The sequence below is a fragment of the Syngnathus acus genome, chromosome 24 (genome assembly GCF_901709675.1).
Source record: "Syngnathus acus chromosome 24, fSynAcu1.2, whole genome shotgun sequence".
NCBI classification, from domain to species: Eukaryota; Metazoa; Chordata; class Actinopteri; order Syngnathiformes; family Syngnathidae; genus Syngnathus; species Syngnathus acus.
In genome coordinates this window covers 1,191,631-1,210,760 of record NC_051108.1, presented here as the reverse complement: position 1 = coordinate 1,210,760, position 19,130 = coordinate 1,191,631, and the positions used below count along the sequence as shown (strand labels likewise).

The 19,130-nt window shown below is 52.2% G+C and overlaps 3 protein-coding genes across 10 annotated transcripts in view; 2 read left to right on the top strand and 1 right to left on the bottom strand.

Moving 5' to 3' along the window:
• Positions 1 to 5: 5 nt before the first annotated feature.
• Positions 6 to 6,092, bottom strand: myh6 (myosin, heavy chain 6, cardiac muscle, alpha). Its single transcript, XM_037244718.1, has 2 exons — positions 279 to 6,092; positions 6 to 197 (listed from the first exon to the last, which is right to left on the bottom strand). Exon 1 carries the CDS (start codon positions 6,085 to 6,087, stop codon positions 286 to 288), a length of 5,802 nt encoding a protein of 1,933 aa, XP_037100613.1. The 5' UTR covers positions 6,088 to 6,092; the 3' UTR covers positions 6 to 197; positions 279 to 285.
• A 569-nt stretch (positions 6,093 to 6,661) lies between these two features.
• Positions 6,662 to 9,521, top strand: LOC119118025 (cytochrome c oxidase subunit 7A2, mitochondrial). The gene is made up of 4 exons (XM_037244728.1): positions 6,662 to 6,796; positions 7,628 to 7,717; positions 8,949 to 9,033; positions 9,347 to 9,521. Exons 1-4 carry the CDS (start codon positions 6,779 to 6,781, stop codon positions 9,397 to 9,399), a joined length of 246 nt encoding a protein of 81 aa, XP_037100623.1. The 5' UTR covers positions 6,662 to 6,778; the 3' UTR covers positions 9,400 to 9,521.
• A 570-nt stretch (positions 9,522 to 10,091) lies between these two features.
• col12a1b (collagen, type XII, alpha 1b) overlaps positions 10,092 to 19,130 on the top strand; it is a 34,519-nt gene continuing 25,480 nt past the window's right edge. For 4 of the 8 annotated variants that reach the window (XM_037244711.1, XM_037244714.1, XM_037244709.1 and 1 more), the window contains exons 1-12: positions 10,092 to 10,277; positions 11,094 to 11,203; positions 13,311 to 13,427; positions 13,953 to 14,096; positions 14,172 to 14,219; positions 14,292 to 14,555; positions 15,003 to 15,170; positions 15,573 to 15,746; positions 15,823 to 16,113; positions 16,252 to 16,854; positions 18,394 to 18,672; positions 18,747 to 19,022. In XM_037244711.1, the coding sequence (XP_037100606.1) occupies positions 11,131 to 11,203; positions 13,311 to 13,427; positions 13,953 to 14,096; positions 14,172 to 14,219; positions 14,292 to 14,555; positions 15,003 to 15,170; positions 15,573 to 15,746; positions 15,823 to 16,113; positions 16,252 to 16,854; positions 18,394 to 18,672; positions 18,747 to 19,022 (2,437 nt within the window). In that variant the 5' untranslated portion in view covers positions 10,092 to 10,277; positions 11,094 to 11,130. Of the gene's footprint in view, positions 10,278 to 10,414; positions 10,484 to 11,093; positions 11,204 to 13,310; positions 13,428 to 13,952; positions 14,097 to 14,171; positions 14,220 to 14,291; positions 14,556 to 15,002; positions 15,171 to 15,572; positions 15,747 to 15,822; positions 16,114 to 16,251; positions 16,855 to 17,590; positions 17,658 to 18,393; positions 18,673 to 18,746; positions 19,023 to 19,130 lie in introns of those variants that run through there. The other 4 variants (XM_037244713.1, XM_037244712.1, XM_037244710.1 and 1 more) reach the window with 3 other exon arrangements.

Below are 19,130 nucleotides of genomic sequence, written 5' to 3'. Positions count from 1 at the left end.
GGAAGCTGTGCAAACACATGCATTTATTTCAACTTGAGTGACTTTTATTGCGAAACAGCCAAGTGATATACTCTTGGGCGCCACCTGTTGGCTTGGAGTGCAATGACTGAGAATCACGTCACGCCCGGTGTTTTTGTTGTTGTTCTTCGTGGGTGGCGGCATTCTACAGCTTGGTGCTGATCACCTCATAAACAAGCCTGTCCAAAAAAAAAAAAAAAAGCTCACATGTTTTTAGCGTGCTAGCTTTAGCATCCTGATTTGATGGCCAGTCTGCTTACTTGCGCGTCAGTCGTCCAGGTTCTTCTTGGCGCCCCCGTCTCTGGTCTTGGCCCTCAGCTTGTTGACTTGGGTCTCGGCCACGTCGGCCCTCTCCTGCGCTTCTTCCAGCTCGTGTTGCAGCTTGCGCATTTTGGCCACGTTGCCGTTCGCCGCTTCCTCGGCCTCCTCGGCGGCGCGCTTGTAGGATTTGACTTTCACCTGCAGTTTGTCCACCAAGTCCTGGAGTCGAGCTACGTTCTTGCGGTCTTCCTCGGTCTGATAAGTGAGTTCTTTGATGCGGCGTTCGTACTTGCGGACGCCTTTGATGGACTCGATTCCTCTGCGCTGCTCCGCTTCCAGCTCGTTCTCCAGGTCTTTGATGCGAAGCTCCATTTTCTGGAGTTGCTTCTTGCCACCTTTCATGGCAATCTGCTCGGCCTCGTCCAGGCGGTGCTGCAGGTCTTTGATGGTCTGTTCCATGTTCTTCTTCATGCGCTCCAGATGCGCGCTGGTGTCCTGCTCCTTCTTCAGCTCCTCAGCCATCATGGCCGCGTCCGTGATGGCTTTCTTTGCCTTCTCCTCGGCGTTGCGACTCTCTTGGACCAACTCCTCCATTTCGCTGTGCAGGTGCAGGAGGTCGGCCTCGTGCTTCTTCTTCTGGTTGATCAGGCTGGTGTTCTGAGAGTGGAGGAGCTGCATGCGCTCGGCGGAGTCGGTCAGCTCCTGCTCGGCCAGCTTGCGGCTTCTGTCCGTCTGCTCCAGCGCGGCCCTCACCTCTTCCAGCTCAGCCTGGATCAAATTGTTTCGACGTTCCAGGACGGCGATGTTCTCCTTCAGGTCATCGTTCCCGTGCTGGACGTCATCCAGTTGCAACTGAGTGTCCTTCAAGAAGACCTGCAGGTTCTTGAGTTGTTTCTGGGCGTCGGCCGCTTGCCTGTTGGCTTGGCTCAGCTGGATCTCCATCTCGTTGAGGTCCCCCTCCATCTTCTTTTTCACTCTCAGGGCTTCGTTGCGGCTCCTGGTCTCGGACTCCAGAGAGGACTGGAGCGAGTCCACCGTGCGTTGGTAGTTTCGCTTGGCCTGTTCCATCTCCTCGTCTTTCTCAGACACTTTCCGTTCCATGTCGGCCTTCACTTGGTTGAACTCGAGTTGTGCTCTTAGGATTTTGCCCTCCTCGTGCTCCAGAGAACCTTCGGCTTCTTCTAGCGCAGACTGTAGCTCCGCCTTTTCTTGCTCTAGCTGTTTCCTCATCTTCTCAAGTTCACAAGCACTTCTGCCACCTTCCCCGAGCTGGTCGCTAAGGTCCGAGATCTCCTCCTGCAGGTTCTTGTTCTCTCTCTTGACGGTCTCCAGGTGGTCCAGGCACTCCTCGTAAGAATTCTTCAGTTTGAAGAGTTCGGTGCTGAGGCTCCGTGCCTCCTTCTGGGTGGCTTCCAGCTCACACTGGCTCTCCTCAAACTTTTGCTTCCACTCCGCCAGGACTTTATCAAAAGCTCGTTGTTTCTTATCCAGGCTGGCGGAAGCCGCGTTGGACCTCTCCAGGTCCAGCATCAGGTCTTCGATCTCATTTTGGAGACGGTGCTTGGTCTTCTCCAGCGAGGAACATTTGGCATTTGCCGCTTCGATGGCCTCCTCGGCCTCCTGCAGTCTCTGGACCAGCTTCTTCTTAGCTTCCTCCAGCTCCTCGGTTCTCTGGATGGCGTCGGTTTCGTACTTGTTCCTCCACGCCGAGACCTCGCTGTTGGACTTGGAGAGGGCCCTCTGCAGCTCCGCCTTGGCTTCCTGCTCCTCTTCGAACTGCTCTCGGAGCAGATCGCAGTCGTGACGGGCCGACTGCACGGCGTGGGCCAGCGCGTTCTTGGCCTTGACTTCCTCTTCCAGTTGTCTGCGGAGGTCTTCCACTTGCTGGTTGTACGAGTTCTTTCCTCTGGTGAGCTGCGAGATCAAGCAGTCCTTCTCCTCCATCTGCCGACCAAACTCGCCATTCTCGGCCAGCAGCTTGGCCCTCTGGGTGCCCAACTCGTTGACTGAGCGTTGGGCCTCCTCGTACTTGCTCTTGTACTCGCTCATGGTGTCCTCGGTGCTTCGGCAGATCTTCTCCACGTTGGACTTGTTCTTGGCCATGCTCTCCATGCTGGAAGCCACGTCGTCCAGCTCGAGCTTCAACTCGCTTTTCTCCTTCTCCAGCTTCTGCTTGACTCGCTGGAGGTTGTCGATTTGCTCGCCCAGTTGGGCCACGCTGTCGGCGTGCTTCTTCCTCAGCGCGGCGGCGGTGGCCTCGTGCTGGAGGGTGGACTCCTCCAGCTCCCGACGCAGCTTCTGGAACTCGGCGTCCCTCCTCTTGTTGAGCTCCACCTGCGCCGACGAGGCTCCGCCCGCCTCCTCCAGGCGTTCGCTGATGTCCTCCAGCTCACGGGAAAGGTCGGAGCGTTGCTTCTCCACTTTGGCTCGTGCCGCGCGCTCGGCGTCCAGCTCCTCCTCCAGTTCCTCGATCCTGGCCTGGTCTTCCTTCAGCTTCTTCTGGAGCTGAGCCGAGGCGACCTGCTCGTCGTCCAATTTGCCAGTGATCTGAGCCGCCTCAAAGTCTTTCTTCTTCAGCTTCTCCTCCAGTTGCTGCTTGTCGTTTTCTAAGTCCATCAAGCTCTCTTGAGTCAGCTTGACGTCTCCCTCCAACTTCCTCTTGGAGCGCTCCAGCTCCATGCGCAACTTCTTCTCCTGTTCCAAGGAGCCTTCCAGGTCATCCACCTGCTGCTCCAGCTTGACTTTGCATTTGTTGAGGGTGTTGGCTTTGTCCTCCTCGCTCTGGAGATCATCCAGTACTTGCTGGTGAGCCTCCTGCAGCGCTTTCTTCTCTTTGGTCAGCTTGAGGATGTTCTCATCCTGCGAGGCCATCTCCTCGCTCAGGTTTCTGACTTTGTTCTCCGTGGCGTGTTTCTCTTTCTCAACTTTGGCCAAAGTCAGCTCAAGGTTGTCTATATCTTTCTTCAATTCGGAGCACTCGTCCTCCAACTTGCGTTTCTTGGCCGTGAGGTCGGCGTTCAGCTCCTCTTCGTCCTCCAGCCTCTCGTTGATCTCCTTGAGCTTTGCCTCCAGTTGAATCTTGCTCTTGATGAGCTGCTCGCATCGTTCCTCGGCGTCGGTGAGCGTGTCTTGCTCTGATTGAATTTGCAGAGTCAAATCGTTCTTCTCTTGGAGGAGACTCACTATCTTCTCCTCCAGCTCCTTCCGACGCACTTCGGATTTCTCCAGGGCTTCCTTCAGCTTGTTGAACTCGTCCTTCATGTTGGCCATCTCCTTCTCGGACTCTGCGCTCTTCAGCAGGGGCTTGATCTTGAAGAAGAGCTTCATCCAGGGCCAGTTCTTCACGCTCAGGAACGAGCGGAGATTCCACTGGATGACCATGAGGGCATCTCTGCGCTCCACCAGCTTGGCAAACTGGGCCCTCATGAGCAGAGCACGAGCGTTGGCCTGGATCCTGGTGATGATCCGCGAGAGCTGCTCGTCTCGCATCTCCTCCAGCGTGCCGAGCAGGCCGGCTTTGAAGAACACCTTGGTGTGGCCAAATTTGTACTGCGTGTGGTCGATGTCCAGCGACGAGAGCAGCTTCTCGGCGCTCTTCTTGCAGTCCATGAACTGACCCTCGGGGATGGCGGAGGCGTTGAGGATCCTGTACCTCTGTTTGAAGTCTCCGTAGAGGACCCGGTTTGGAAAGCCCTTCCTGCAAATTCGAATACCTTCGAGAACGCCGTTGCAGCGCAGCTGGTGCATGACCAGACAGTTGTCCATGGCTCCTGGAGTCTTGCGCTCGTTTGGAATCAAGCAGCGGACAAAGTGGGGATGCGTGGTCTTCAGGTTGGTCATCAGCTTGTTGAGGTTCTCTCGGTGGAGGGCCGAGACGGTCTGGAAGGACGAGCCCTTCTTCTTGACTCCTTTGCCGCTTTTGTCGCTGCCGTCGGTGCCCGAGTAACTGGAAAATAACAGGCTGAGAAGCTTGAGCGAGGACTTCTGGTAGAGACCCACCACGGTTTCGTTGAGAGGGTCTTTGTTCTTCACCAGCCAGTTGGTGATGTTGTAGTCCACGGTGCCGGCGTAATGGACCAGGGCGAAATGAGCCTCCGCTTTTCCCTTGGCGGCTCGGGGCTTCTCGAACATTTTGTTCTTGCCCAGGTGGTTGTCGTAGAGCTTGGACTTGAAGGTCTGGTCGCTGGCTTTGGGGAACATGCATTCTTCTTCCAGAATGGACATGATCCCCAGCGGCTTCTCGATCAGATCGATACAAGCCTGCAGGTCCATGCCGAAGTCGATGAACTCCCAGTCGATGCCTTCCTTCTTGTACTCCTCTTGCTCCAGGACAAACATGTGATGGTTGAAAAACTGTTGCAGTTTCTCGTTGGTGAAGTTGATGCACAATTGCTCAAAGGTGTTGAAGTCGAAGATTTCAAAGCCGGCAATGTCCAGCACGCCGATGAAGTACTGCCGGTGCTGCTTGGTGTCCAGGGACTGATTGATCCTGACCACCATCCAATTGAACATCTTCTCATACACAGACTTGGCCAAGGCGCCGATGGAGTAGTAGACCTGGTCCACGCTCTGGCCTTTGGTCACGTACTCGTTGCCGACCTTGACTCTGGGGTGGCACAAGCCTTTGATGAGGTCGGCGGAGTTGAGGCCCATCAGGTAAGCCGACTTGTCGGCCGCCTCGGTCCCGTCGGGCTCGGCTTGCTCCTCCCGCTGCTTCTGCTTGAACTTCAGGTTCCCGTAGTGCATGATAGCGCCCGTCAGCTTGTAGACGCCCATCTTCTCCTCCGGGGTGAAACCCAGCACGTCGAAGGCGCTGTCGGTGGCCATCAGCTCCTCCGAGTCGTTGATGGAGGCCACCGTCACCTCTCCCTGCGAGATGTAGCTGTAGTCGTACGGGTTGTTGGTGATGAGCAGCAGGTCCAGCAAGTCCGGCTTCTGATTGGACAGGATCTGGTAGAAGATGTGGTAGTTCCTCTCAGCCTTGAGCTGAAAGGTGACCCGGGACTTCTCCAGCAGGTACGTCTCGATATCCGCCGACGACAGCTTTCCGCTGTTCCCGAAATGGATCCGGATGAACTTGCCAAAGCGGGACGAGTTGTCGTTCCTCGAGGTTTTGGCGTTGCCGAAAGCTTCCAGAGCTGGATTCGCTTGGATGATCTGGTCCTCCAGCGTCCCCTTACTGGGGTCCTTTTTGCCCGCCCCGCCCACGGCGGCGATGCTGGCAAAGTACTGGATGACCCTCTTGGTGTTGACGGTCTTGCCCGCCCCGGATTCTCCGGTGATGAGGACCGACTGGTTCTCCCTGTCGGTCAGCATGTACTGGTAAGCGTTGTCGGAGATGGAGAAGATGTGAGGAGGAGCTTCGGTCCTCTTCTTCCCTCTGTAGGCCGCCACCACCTCGGCGTCGTAGACGGGAAGCCACTTGTACGGGTTGACGGTGACGCAGAAGAGGCCCGAGTAGGTGTAGATCATCCAGGCGGTGTAGCGCTCCTTCAGATTGAACAACACGGCCGGCTCGTGGAGAAACGTGAACATGGCCATGTCTTCGATCTTGTCGAATTTGGGTGGATTCTGCGGGTGCACGTCGGCTTCCTTCACGCTCACCGTGTTGCCGTCCTCCTTCTTCACCGTGACCGTGCCGCCGTCTTTGCTCTGGATTTGTCCCTTCATGTACTCCACCTTGTCATCCACCACAAAACATTGTGTCTTGATGTCAAACGGTCTGGTCTGAGCTTCCAGACGCTCCTTCTCTGACTTCCTGAGGTACGGAGCCGCCTTCCCGAACTCGGCCATCACTGCGTCGGACATTTTGAATCGGAAGAAAGGTATTGTGACGCCGGGGACGAGAAGGACGAGCTTTTAAAGGCACCCGCGACACCAAACAAGGAGATGAGGCAGGAAAATACAGAAAAGGGGGATGCTAAATCTGTCTGAGGAGATGCGGTAAGGTCACAGCGGTGACCTTGAGTTGTCAGGAGGCCATATTAGGAAGAGCTCAAACGCTGCTTATCAAAGTCGCCATTCAGTCATCACGCTGCTTCTTTTAGAACCGGACAGCCAATGCACTTATTGTGATGGTAACAAACAAAGGAATAAAATGGAAGTGATTTTGTCGCAAATATGAAAACTAGCTTGTATGCGTCTGATTGTTTGCGTGTGTGTTGGACTGAGAACGTGAGACGTGTTATCACTTTTACTTGGTGTCTCTTTTTAACTTGGAAAACTTTTAAAAGTGTGTTTTTGTGAGAATAATAAGACTTATAAATGTTAATCAGGGTGGCTATTGCACCCATCCATTAAGTGAACCGCTTATTGTTTTATTTTCCACTGCGAGGACAGGCCAAGGTGACTTATGCGCTTCCAACAAAGCCGCTAGAGGGCAGCAGAGAGCACGTCTTGACTGCGCTCTGCTAAAAGTACCCGAAGAAGAAAAGCAGACGAAGAAGCGCGACAAGCGGAAGTATCAGGCGTCCTTGTGCGAGAAAGAAGAGCACCCAAGATGAACCGAAGCATTTTTGTGAGTCTTTTTGGGACTTAGCAGCTCGTTTTGCTTTGCGAACGTTTGCCGGTGTTTCTGCGGGTCTTGGAATTCGCCAGGACACGTTTGTTGACCTCGCTGGGCCACTTGGCGTCGGCCAGGGGTCAAAGGCTGCTAATGCCGTCGCGCTAACTCGCTTGAATGTTTTTAATTTCGATCACATCGGGTTTTATTGTCAATTTAATCGTCATTTCCCAAGTGCACGTTCAGCTTGAGTATTCCTTGGCATGAGCTTTGTTTCTCGTAATGCCAAATTTATTTTTAGCATTTACTTGCATCAACTTCCACGGGAATAATGTGTGATTCCTCTACTGAAATTTTACCTTTAATCAAAATATGTACTCAAACACTTGCTACGTTTGAAATGGTCAAGATTTTGATGTCGGAAATGAGCTCACAAACTGCAACGTAACTGGAAGAATGAGAGAAAAAAAACCTTTTGCGTTTATAACGGATAAAAATGCACCAAATTGTGGCCACCGAGTTTAGGTGTGACTCCGGATTTAAAATGTTCAAAAATGTATCCATTAAAGTAGTTTGCTTTAAGTACAATGTATTCAAAACGTGCTTTAATAAATATTTCAAACACTTCAACTGTATTACGAATGGCTGTGCGCCGTGAATTCCACTAGATGGCAGCACTGCCAAAAGTATGGCGTTCCATAGAAAGGCATCAAAAGCAAGATAAGCAAGCAGATCCAGGAGATTGATCTCTATTTTCCCGAGCATGTGCTGCATGCGCTCCAGTCTTTTCTACTGTCAACTATAAACATATCCAGAACTGACATAGCCTCGTTCTGTCATTCCCAGGCACTGCAGCAGGTGGCGCGGCGGACCTTTTGCGGCTCCGCTCGGAGGTCGGTGGAGAACAAGGTCCCCAAGAACCAGAAGCTCTTCCAGGTAGCTGGCACGCCTCACATCCGCCTTTTGCCGCCGCCGTCCAACCGAGGCCTCGCGTTTGTCCTCTGCTTCTAATTTTCTTGCTGATGATGTACTGTTGGTAATTGTAACAAGATGTACACAAGTAGCAGCTCGCAGACAGCGTCATGCTTTATATGAGTCCATGAAATGAATGTGGAACATACTTGAGGTTAGCATGTTGGCATGGCCTTCCGCAACCGTTCCACTTACTCACGTGGCCTCTTTGGAAAATTAATGACCCAGCCGTGGATTTTTTGCTTGTTCTGACTCCCGCGATTGCTCGGTTTTCCATATAAGATGCAAGGCGTGCTTGCTTCAAGCTGTTTGTCACTCCGAGGGGAAGTTTACTGGAAAAGTGACTCGCATAATTCAGCGTTTTATATTGACATGTAAGCATACGATGATAAAATTCTGCTAGCTTAATGCTAGGACACGATGGGAAATGCCATTGAGAGGCTAAGGGAAATTAGCAGTACTGTTATTCAAAAAAGGATGTGAATTAAGAATGTTTGTTAGGTCAAATGTTTGTACGACCTTCCTTGCATATTTGTGTTTTGCTCCATGTGGAGTCGTTTTGCTGTGTTATTCATGAAACAAAACAAAAAAATCCCAGCTGTTTGCAGTTTGGAAACAGATTTGACTGGTGAGGATGCTTTTGAAATGCGAGCGTTTTTGACATACTGCCGGAATGGCCTGGTGGCTTCTCATTTTTGGGTTTGAACCTCGTCGTCGCAAAACAAAAGCTGAGCGAGCGCAGACGACAGCGAGGACGCGACGCTCGCCAAAACCCCCGCCGTCAATCAACGCAGCCGTGACAAGATGGAAAAAAAAAAAAAAGAAGCAAACGTGTGATGCTTGTCTTTTTTCCTGCGCGACATTCTCAGACGACCGCTTTGCCGCTTCACCTTCCGTCGTTGCCGCTGCCATCAATTCCTAATCGTTCATTATTTATCTCGCGCTCCAGACGAGACGCGTTTTGTCATCGGGAAGCAGACCAGCACGAAATGCAATACATGTGTTTGCTTTGCTAGATCGCTTTGGCGGCCACAAAAATCTTTGGAGGCTTCAGTCAAAGGCGCCGATGCAAACGGCACTCGCTCATGTGCGAGCAGTTGTTTGCGGCTCGCCTTGATAACGTGTTCCCAACGGTCCAACCTGTTGCTAGCTTTCATCCGTGTTTTTGTTTTGTGTGTGTGTGTGTGTGTGTCAGGAGGACAACGGCGTCCCGGTGCATCTGAAAGGTGGCGTGGCCGACGCGGTGCTCTACCGAGCCACTATGACGCTCACCGTGTTGGGTGAGGCAGCGCAAAGCACAAAATTGACCTTTCACACCTTATATATAAGGACACGGGCCGGTTTTCATTCTCCGCCGATGACGTGACGTTAAAAGTATAGACATAATAAATTGTAGCGCTGGAACACGAAGCGTGGTTGAGCCTGTGATTGATTGAGCGTGATCTTGGGGACGTACGCAAAAGGCGAAAAAAAAAACGAGACAGCATTGGCATGGCGGAACGTCTGTTGGCCTTCTTAAATTGCACCGGGTGGGGGGCTTGGGGGATTCTGAATGGAATTTTTCCAAACTTTTTGTTGTGTTGTGCTGCACAGGTGTGGGATACGTGATGTACGAGCTCCTGAAAGCTGCCAAAGCCTGGAAGTAGGCTGGACTCCACCTTCACGTCCTGTTGAGTGTGATAACGATGATAGTCATGTTGTTCCTGTCATGTTCATGGGATCAATATTTATTTCTGTGCGAGATCAATTAAACGTCTCATGAGCCAACTGCTGCCGCTTGCTGTCTTTTGATTCGATTTTCTTTTTTTCCTGACAATGCTGATTCCATTAGTTGCCTTGAGCATTATGCAAGAGGTGCTTTTTCCCCCCCCCCCCCCCTGGTAAATGTTTGCGGATGCTTAACAAGCAACGTCAAGTGGGTCCCCGGAAGGAACGTGGAGGCCTCATTCCATATTTCCTGCTGGTGGAGACATCCCGGAACCGTCGTCAAGTCCTGCAGACGAAGTTGGCAGCCCCTCGCGGCGCTTCTGGCGGTGGCCACGAGAGGGCGCCATCGCGTAGACTGGCGCAATTATTCGTCCTGACTCGAACCTTTGTCGACCACGTGAAGGTTTTCTCTTGACAAGGTGACCACTTACAAGTCTTGATGAATGAATTTTGATTTATATTTTTTGTGAGTAGAGGAAGTAATTGGCTTGATGTGCTGAATCGGCACAAAACAATGAGCGCATGTGAGACGTCTCAAAGTTTCCTAGAGTGACTTTGGTGTTTGTGGTCCGCTGGGTGGGCAAACCGGCCCCCTTAACCCCCCTCCCCCTTTTAAATAGGGCGCGGAGGGGAGGCTCGGCCCACTTGGAGGAAAATTCGACGACGCCCGCCGAGTTGCGACCAGAAGCTCGGAACACCTCCGAGAAGCGCACGAGCTCCCCTTCCTTCTTCTCCTCCCCCCTCCTTCTTCTTCTTCATCATTATCATCATCTTCCTCCTCTTCTCGGTGGGTGAAAAGTTGGAGACCGAACTTCAGGTTGGTGACACATCTTCACCGTTAGTCATTGATGACGTTTTCCCATATGTCTGCATGTGATGACGTTTGCTAATTCCACGTCCGCCGACTTTTCTTTTTTCTTCTTTTCTTCCCGCTGCTCTTCGTCTCTCGCGCAGGGCAAAGTTGTGTCAGCTCTTGTCGAAAAGTTGCCCACTTCAAATATTTCATTTGACGTCCGCGCGCAGGTACACAGAATTTCTCTTCTGCCCTTCCTTCATTGCTTCCTCCCTTGCTTCCTTCCTTCCTTGCTCTTTTTACTTCTTGCTTCCCCAGTTTATTCTTCCTCCACTCAGGCACAATGCTCTTTTTGGGGGATTTGGGAAGATAAGAAAATAATGCCTAAAGATATTTTCAGATGATCAAATAAGATGCTGGATTTTGGACGGTCCTGTCGTACTCCTGTTTTCCATACCTCCCTTCTCTCGTTTCCTACACCTTCTCTTTCTCCTTCCTGCAATTACCTCCTGAGTCTCGTTCTTTCCTCATCCCTCCTCCTTCTCCTTCCAGCCCTCGTCTTCCTCCGTCCTCCTCATTTTCTCCTTCTTTCTTTTTTCTCAAAGCGCCTCCTCGTTTCTCCTCTTTTCTCGCCCGTTTTGTTCTCGTTCCTCATTTCCGCCTCCTCATCTTTCCTTTCCTATACCTCCTTGTGCGCCTCTTTCCCCTTCTCCCCCTTTGCGCTCTTGCGGCAGCATCTCCTGCGTTCTCACACGTCGCCCTGGTCTTCCTCCTCCTCCTCACATGTCGCGGTGGTCGTCATCATCTCGGCGGTGGCGGTGGCGGCGGTGCTGTTGGCAGCCGTCGTCCGAGCTGTGGTGAGCCACAGGAAGCCAAAATGAAGAGTGGGCTGCCTCTGGTGGCCGCGGCGCTGCTGGCGCTGGTGCTCGCCTCTTCGGCCCAGGACCAAGGTAAGACCTCCCCCTCCTCCTCTTCCCCCCTTGACCTTTCACCTCTGTGTCTCTTGGCGTTGTTGTGAACTAAAGAAAGCGATCATTCAAGTGAGTTGGTGTGAGAATGCGTGTGTGATTGAAATATGTTTGTTTTTTTACTGATGTTTTCTCATCTTAAGTTTGCTGATCTTTAAAAAAAAAAACATGCTGTTCATATTCCAAATGTCATTAATGAATTGTCTGCTAAAAATGTTGAAGTGATGCTCTGTTTGTATTTGATGCTGCTTATCGTTTATGAATCTGATGCTTAATATTTTTTATCGTACAAGACAAGTTGCAACCGACAGATAGAAAAACTGTCTGCCCTCTTCCAGTGTGCAATTCTCCACGTGGCCACTGAGAGGCGCACTGGCGCAGAGTCTCTGTGGAGCCTGTGCAAAAAGAAAACGAAGAAAAGAAAAACAGCGGGTGGGGAAAAAAAAAAAAAGAAAAGTGGCCGTCAGGCGAGCAGCCAATTTTCCTGCCGGGTGATTTCTCCTCATGGAACGCGAAGACTAAATATGACTTCGACTCATCTTTTTCCACAAGTTGAACACCAACAGGGGGGGAACAAAAATCAGTCTGCTTATTTTCTCCCAAAGTGTCCTTCAGGAGAGAATGAGCAGGAAAAAGAAAAAGCGCCTGTTCTGTCTGACCTCCCGCGGCCTCGGCTAATAAACTCCATCCGTGCGCGAAATACACTCGACAATACTGCTGCGCTTCATCAACATTTTTTCCACCAAATGCCACCCGAATATTATTTCTCCCCCCAAGTGTGAGCAGAATGAAGAAACATGAAGTAGCGTAGTAGGCCTAAGTGTTCATCCTCACGATGGTGTGACGGAATAGCTCGAAAGAGACAATAAACAGCCTGCGGACAAGCGGCGTGCGTCTTCTGGACAATTTTGCTTTTTTTATCCCGGGAAGCAGAAGCAACTGGTCAGGTTGGTGCTTCCTCCGCATCGTCCCGTGCCGTCGTGTCACCTTCCCGGTCAAGTCCGCACCTCCGTCCGGACTTCACGACAATATTTTGCTGGGATATTCTTCACCTGCTGCGGTTGGCGCTGGACAAAAAAAAAAGCGAAAACGTAATGGAATTCATTCTAGAACAGTTTTTTTTTTTTAGACTTTTACTTGCAAAAAGCTAAGACTTGACTGCCTTTTTATTGTGTATTTGTCTACTAGCATGTTGCTAATGCTAAGTGTGGAATGTTGCATTTGTGAAGTTTCATTAGCCGCTAGATCGTTTATTTGCTAGCTCACATTCTAGAGTCATAATTGTCGTCGTTTTAGGAGAGATTTAAAAAGTGTTATAAAAAACAAAGTAGCTAGCTAGTCACGCGCGTGCGTACGTTCCACGCCAACCTGAAGAATATCCCCTTAAAATATTCCACAAAGAACACGGGGTCTTTGTGTACATGAGCCTTTTTGTCTCCCAAGTTGTAGCCTGCAACTTGTCATGTACACGTGTCGTGTTGTCATCACATACATTTGTGTTGTGTGTTTGCTCACAAAAAGACACGTTTACCCCCCCCCCTCACCAAGAACAGTTCTGCTCCTTGTCGTAGCGGTCGTGGCAGAAGGCGTCCGGACGGACGCGGACCAACGTGCCAGTTGGTCAATTCAACTCAAAAGTGTTGGATTGATGTCCGTTCTGAAAACATGAAAACACCTTGTAACCATTTTCATGTGTGACGGCAAAGAAAAGCCTCAACGTCTCATCACACAGCAGGGGTGTCCAAAGTTTTGCTTGACAGCTGCATGCAGGAAATACTGTTGGAGAGCCAGACTTGCTTTTTATTTATGAGACAGTCACGTAAATACAAAACCCAGACTAAGATCAGAACTAAACGGGCAAATTGAGGGAGGTGCCGCGGACCGCTTGATTGCAAACAGCGGTCCGCTCATGGCCCACGTGCCATATGTTGGACACCCCTGCTTTAGCCCAAATTGCTCATATTGATGTTGGCCTTTCTTTGCTCTAGCCGCCTGTCACCTCCCGGAATGCCGACTAACAACACAAAAGTACACAACCCGCGCGTGTGCCTTCCTCAACACGTTTTTGTTTTGCTCTTTTTGTGCGCAGTGGAGCCGCCGTCCGATTTGACCTTTCACATCGCCGACGAGCGGACGGTGCAGATGTCGTGGAAAAGGCCGCGCTCGCACCTTGATGGCTACAGGATACACGTGACTTCTGACACAGGTGGGCCGTCCCGTCCTGTCCCGTCCTCGCCCCGTCCCGCCTTCACCGCGCGCCGCACTAATGAGCGGGACGCACCCTGCAATTAGGCCGCCACGCACACACAAGCAAAGCATTATTCCGCACGCCTCCAGGGAAAAGCAATTCCACTGCCCAACCCTTTTTTTTTTTTTTTTTCTTTTCCCCACAACGCCTTTTGGCCTCAAGCGACACATCAAAGTCACCTTAAATCATTTTCATTTGACAGCATTCAAACATATCACAGCTTGAATTATCATTGGGATCACAGCAAAGGCAGAATTACCTTTGTTTCCTTTTAATTTAACATTACACGCTTCAGTCGTCTACATTTAAACTGCCAATAGAAACATTGGAGCCAAAAAAATGATAAATCATTACGAGCAATATGTTCATTTTGTCATTAAGGACAGAATGTCAAGGATCTAAAGTCACCGCCTTCAAAACCTTCGAGGTTAAATCTTCATTTTATTGTCAATAAAGACATTTGTAACATTTTTTTTTTTTTAGGAGAACTCGTACGAGAATTTGCGCTGGCACCGTCAGCCACGTCCACGACCATCTCGGAGCTCAGTCAAGACGTGGAATACGAAGTCAGTATCTACGCCTACGCCGGAGCGCAAGAGAGTCTTCCCGCCTCGGGACAGATCACCAGTGAGTTGGCCCAAACATCTCGTCCTGCTCTTTCCACCACATCGTCACGTCAACTTGTTTCATCTGTCCTCGCAGTCGAGTCCGGAGGAGGACCTTTGAGAAGACCGGACGCAAATACCGCAAGTAAGTTGCTGAAGGTTGGTAGCCGCAAAGGTTCCTCAGGCGGTTCCTCAAGCGTGCGTGTTTTCTCTGCAGAATGTCCCGTGAGCGCGGTGGCGGACGTGGCCGTCCTGCTGGCCGGGTCCTGGGCCTCAGACCCGGCCGCCTTCAAAAACGCACGCGGGCTGGCGGCAGCCGTGGCCGGCGCCTTCCAGATCGGCCCGGACAAGACCCGAGTGGCCGTGCTCCAGTACGGCGGCGCCGGGCCCGCCGGTTTCTCGCTGGACCGACACATGAGCCGACCTGCCCTCTTGCGAGCCATCGGAGCGCTGGACATCCGCGATGGCCACGCCAGGACAGGTGCGGATTACAAACTTTCTTTAAAAATCGGTTATGCGATGGGGGCGGAGCAATGACGTTGTTGGATCTTGGTGGTGTGCCTAATGTAGTGTCCAGTCAGTGCATGGAGTTCCCTTTCCATTTATGAACTGTCTTGAAAGGAGAAGAAGTAGGTCAGCAATATGTTCCGCATCTGGTTTTGCACTTGGGCACACACAGACACACACACACACTTATTGGCACAGCCTTGGTTTTGACTAATGAGTAAATCGAAAGCAGCGAGTCAATGGGAGAAAAGAAATATGTCGCAAGTTCCTTCGCCACCTCAAGTTGAATCGTTTTGCCAGTCGTTGGCAGCGACTCATCAACAAAGTGTTTCACACCAAAAAGCAGAGAAAACGAAAAAACAAGCTTTGTTTGTAAAAAGAATTTGACGTGATTTCTTCATTTGATGTTTGCTGTCTTCAGGCGCCGCGCTGGACTACCTGCTGAGCAACACCTTGAGCGAGGCGGCGGGCTCCCGCACGGCCTTCCCCAAAGTGGCGCTGATCCTCACCGACGACGGCAACTGGGACGACTCGGCCCAACGTTCGGCCAGCCGTCTGAAGAACGAGGGCGTGGAGGTCTTTGTCGTGGGTACGCCGCCGTGCGCTACCTTCTCTCCTCCACTTCTTCCCTCCCCTTCGCGCTCGGATTCCTTGGGCATTACCGCGCCGTAGCTGGAATGCGAGCGGCGTCACACTTTCCGCGCGTCGAGCGGACGCGGATACACAAAGGGCCGTGTCGCCGGGGCGACCGACGGGAGATCAACACTCGGCTCATCTTCAGCTGGAAGAGATAAAACAACAGGGCTGCCCTCACCTCTCAACGCACACACGTGAAAACAATCAGGAAGGCTTTCGCACCTCGTTTAGCTTAATTGCGGGAGCTCGCTTTCACGTTCGCACCTTTTCCAGGGCAGCCGAGCAAGTCTTTTGCTGAAAATCGTCATTTGAGCGTTCAAATGTTTGACATTTGTGTTGAAATTGTAATTGTCAGGCTTCCAGCGGTCCGACGAGGCGCAAATGAGGGCGCTGGCGTCCGCTCCCTACTGGAGTCACGTCTTCAACATGGCCGCCTCGGTGGACATCCGCGATATTCGCGAGGACCTCGTCAGTCAGGTGTGCGCCGGCGTGGAAGAGCAGCTCAGTTCCCTCGTCAGCGGGGAAGAAGGTCAGTGTCGAAATTTGAAGTCCGTCCTAAAGTTTGCAAAGCGCCCGTGACGATGGCGTCCGTGCTTCCCCGCCAGCGGTGGAGCCCGCCTCCAATCTTCAGGCGGAGGAGGTGTCGTCCAAGACCATCAAGCTGCGCTGGAGCGCCTCTAGCGATGACGTTTCGGGCTACAAGTTGCAGATGATCCCCATGACGGCGGGAGCCAAGCGCCACGAGCTGTACGTGGGCCGTACGCAAACCTCGGTGGCGGCCCGAGACCTCAGCCCGGACACGGAGTACCAGATCAACTTGTTTGCGCTCAAAGGCCTGACGCCTAGCCAGCCCGCCATCCTGATGCAGAGGACGCAGCCCGTCAAAGTGTCTGTGGGTGAGTCCCCCTCTTGACTTACAAGCGTAGTCACGGGACACGTTCTACTCATAAGTCAAGGCAGCGCCGCTCACGAGAGCTGCCTTTGTGGCGTTTGCGTTGATTTCACGTGAGTCCGTTTGTTCCGGCGCCGGTCAGAGTGTTCCTTGGGCGTGGACGTGCAAGCCGACGTGGTTCTCCTGGTGGACGGGTCCTACAGTATCGGCCTGGCCAACTTCGCCAAAGTGCGAGCCTTCCTGGAGGTTCTGGTCAACACCTTTGATATTGGGCCCAACAAGGTCCAGATCAGCTTGGTCCAGTACAGCCGCGACCCGCACACCGAGTTTCTGCTCAACACTCACTCGGACCTGAGCGGCGTTCAGAAGGCGGTGCGCTCCTTCCCGTACCGCGGCGGCTCCACCAACACGGGCAAAGCCATGACCTACGTGAGGGAGAAGATCTTCCAGTTGGCCAAGGGCGCCCGGCACAACGTTCCCCGCGTCACCATCCTCATCACGGATGGCAAGTCCTCGGACGCCTTCCAGCAGCCCGCCACCAACCTGAGGGACGCCGACGTGGAGATCTTCGCCGTGGGCGTGAAGGACGCCGTGCGCTCGGAGCTGGAGGCCATCGCCAACGACCCGGCTGAGACGCACGTGTACACCGTGGAGGACTTTGACGCCTTCCAGAGGATCTCCAAGGAGCTGACCCAGTCCATCTGCCTGAGGATCGAGCAGGAGCTTCGCAACATCCAGCAAAAACGTGAGCCGTCTTACCTTCTTCCTTGTGGCACAACGCGGTACTGCACCTTGAGTTTAAATGCTGTAGCGTGTCTGCTGACTGCGCACATCTGGACACTCGGTTGTCTTGTTCCATGTTTTCACTGCGCTGAGTGATTTTGTGCATGTTTTTTTTTTTGTGTCAGCCCGTTCGCACTCCCTGAAAACTAAACCCGAACGTATCTCCGCACACACACACATCGCTCTTAACGTTTTGCCCACATGTTGACCCGCCGGCGTGCGGAAAGGTCACGTGAGGGTCAAGCGGCGCTCACGGCCGCGTCGAGCCGTCTAGGGTGCACGTCAGGGCAATAAACAACGGAGCGAGACGAGCATTCCTTCGGGGCTGCCAACTGCTCGTCAAGTTCCGACAAGCAGCATCTGCGCTTTTGAAAGGGAAAGACAAAGTGCAGCGCTTTTCTTTTCTGCTCTGCCAGGAGCCACGGTGACTCACATTCCTCCAGTGACGTCATTTTTGGATATTGTGTCAAGTGGGACTTGACAGGATTTTTGCGGGACGGGCCCCCGATGTAAATCTGGCATGTGCGACATGTGTCTGTCAACATGTATCGCGTGTAGATCCACCACATCTGTCTTCGGGACACGCCGCCTTTTTTTTTCTTTTTCTTTTCATCTGTTGTTCTTTTCAGTCGTGTTTATGTGCATAGCAACGGACTTCTGTGCGATGATGTCCTTGAGGGAAGCCGGAAAAAAACAAAACCTTGAGCTGCCCGATGGCCGCGTTTGCGAGCCTGCTGCAGGCAGCTACAAGACTTTTGGCTTCTTGTGAGGCTGACACTTGAGCTCCTTCTAAAAGTTGCATCTTTGCAAGTTAGCGCAGGCTAATGCTAATATCCATTTGCTACAACTAGATAATGGATGCCGCGCCCTCCCAAAAATGTTCAGACTTGCGAAAAAGATCATCTTACGATATTACCGTTTTTTTCCATGTATAATGCGCCCCCATGTATAATACGCACCCTAAAAATGGCATGTTGATGCTGGAAAAAAGCCTGTACCCATGTATAATACGCACCCAAATTTTGACTCCTACTTAAGTCCGTAAACGTAAAATTATTTCAGAAAAAAGATCCTCTTTGGGAACAACTGGATGTTATTCTGCCGGTCAGTATCACTGCGCATGCGCTAGCAAACTCGATAGCGAAGAAATGTTTCGGATTTGTGTAGGGTACATTGTGACAGCAAACGAGCAGGTGATCGAGCAAGCGTCTGATACGAGAGCATTGTGTTCGTATGGAGCGTGTTTGAAGTGAACAGCAGAGAAGAAAGCGCATCTGTAATGGCGGCCTCCGTATGATATCCGGATAAAAAAACTAAATAAAAAAATTGTACCCATGTATAATGCGCACCCCAGATTTTAGGACAATAAATTAGTTAAATTTTGCGCATTATACATGGAAAAAAACGGTAAACTTCAAATTAAATGCAACAACGGATCATTTGTTTTGGAGAAAAAAAAATGGAGTCGAAGCAGGAAGATCATCTGCATTCTGCTCTTCAGGTCTGGTCCAGCCCAGAGACCTGTCCTTCTCCGAAGTGACTCCCAGAAGCTTCCGGACCTCGTGGCGGATGGACGCCAACGACGCCGAGTCCTTCCTGCTCCAGTTTCGACCCGCCGACATCCCCGACAGCCATTTGGTGTCCATGTCCGTCCCCGGGGACACGCTGACTGCCGTCCTGCCTTACCTCACCCCGGTCACCCGCTACCAAGTCAACGTTTCGGCTCAGTACGACCGAGGCGACAGTTTGCCCCTCGTCGGCTACGAGACTACCTTAGAGGGTTCGTCGATTTGCTGCGTTGCTTCTGAAGCCTCGAGCGTTCCTTTCAATTCATGAAAATCTTCACTCTGGCAGAACAAAGCCCGGTTCGTAACGCCAGAGTGTCCCAGGAGACCACGGACAGCTTCCGCGTGTCCTGGCAGCCGGCGCGAGGAGCCGTGCTGCGCTACCGCGTGACCTTCCGACCCCTGGGCGAGGAAGGTCCCGAACAGGAAGCCTTCACGCTCGGCGACGAGCCCACCCTGGTGCTGAGGGGGCTTCGACCCGGGACCGCCTACCAGCTCGGCGTCAACGCCGAGTACGCGTCCGGCCTCGGACCGGCGCTGCAGACGCGAGGAACCACCAAAGAAGGTGAGATGACGCGATTGGAGAAGTTGGCGGGAATCCGTTGTCACTTTTTTCCCGCGGCGCACCTGAGCAGCTCTCAGCTAACGCAGACCAGCCCGGACGCCTCCGCTG

Excerpts from the sequence above, each read along its gene's own strand:
- myh6 (XM_037244718.1), bottom strand. The coding sequence starts at position 6,087 with ATGTCCGACGCAGTGATGGCCGAGTTCGGGAAGGCGGCTCCGTACCTC.
- LOC119118025 (XM_037244728.1), top strand. Across the intron at positions 7,718-8,948 it reads AGAACCAGAAGCTCTTCCAG|GAGGACAACGGCGTCCCGGT; the intron begins GTAGCTGGCACG and ends TGTGTGTGTCAG. Across the intron at positions 9,034-9,346 it reads TATGACGCTCACCGTGTTGG|GTGTGGGATACGTGATGTAC; the intron begins GTGAGGCAGCGC and ends TGTGCTGCACAG.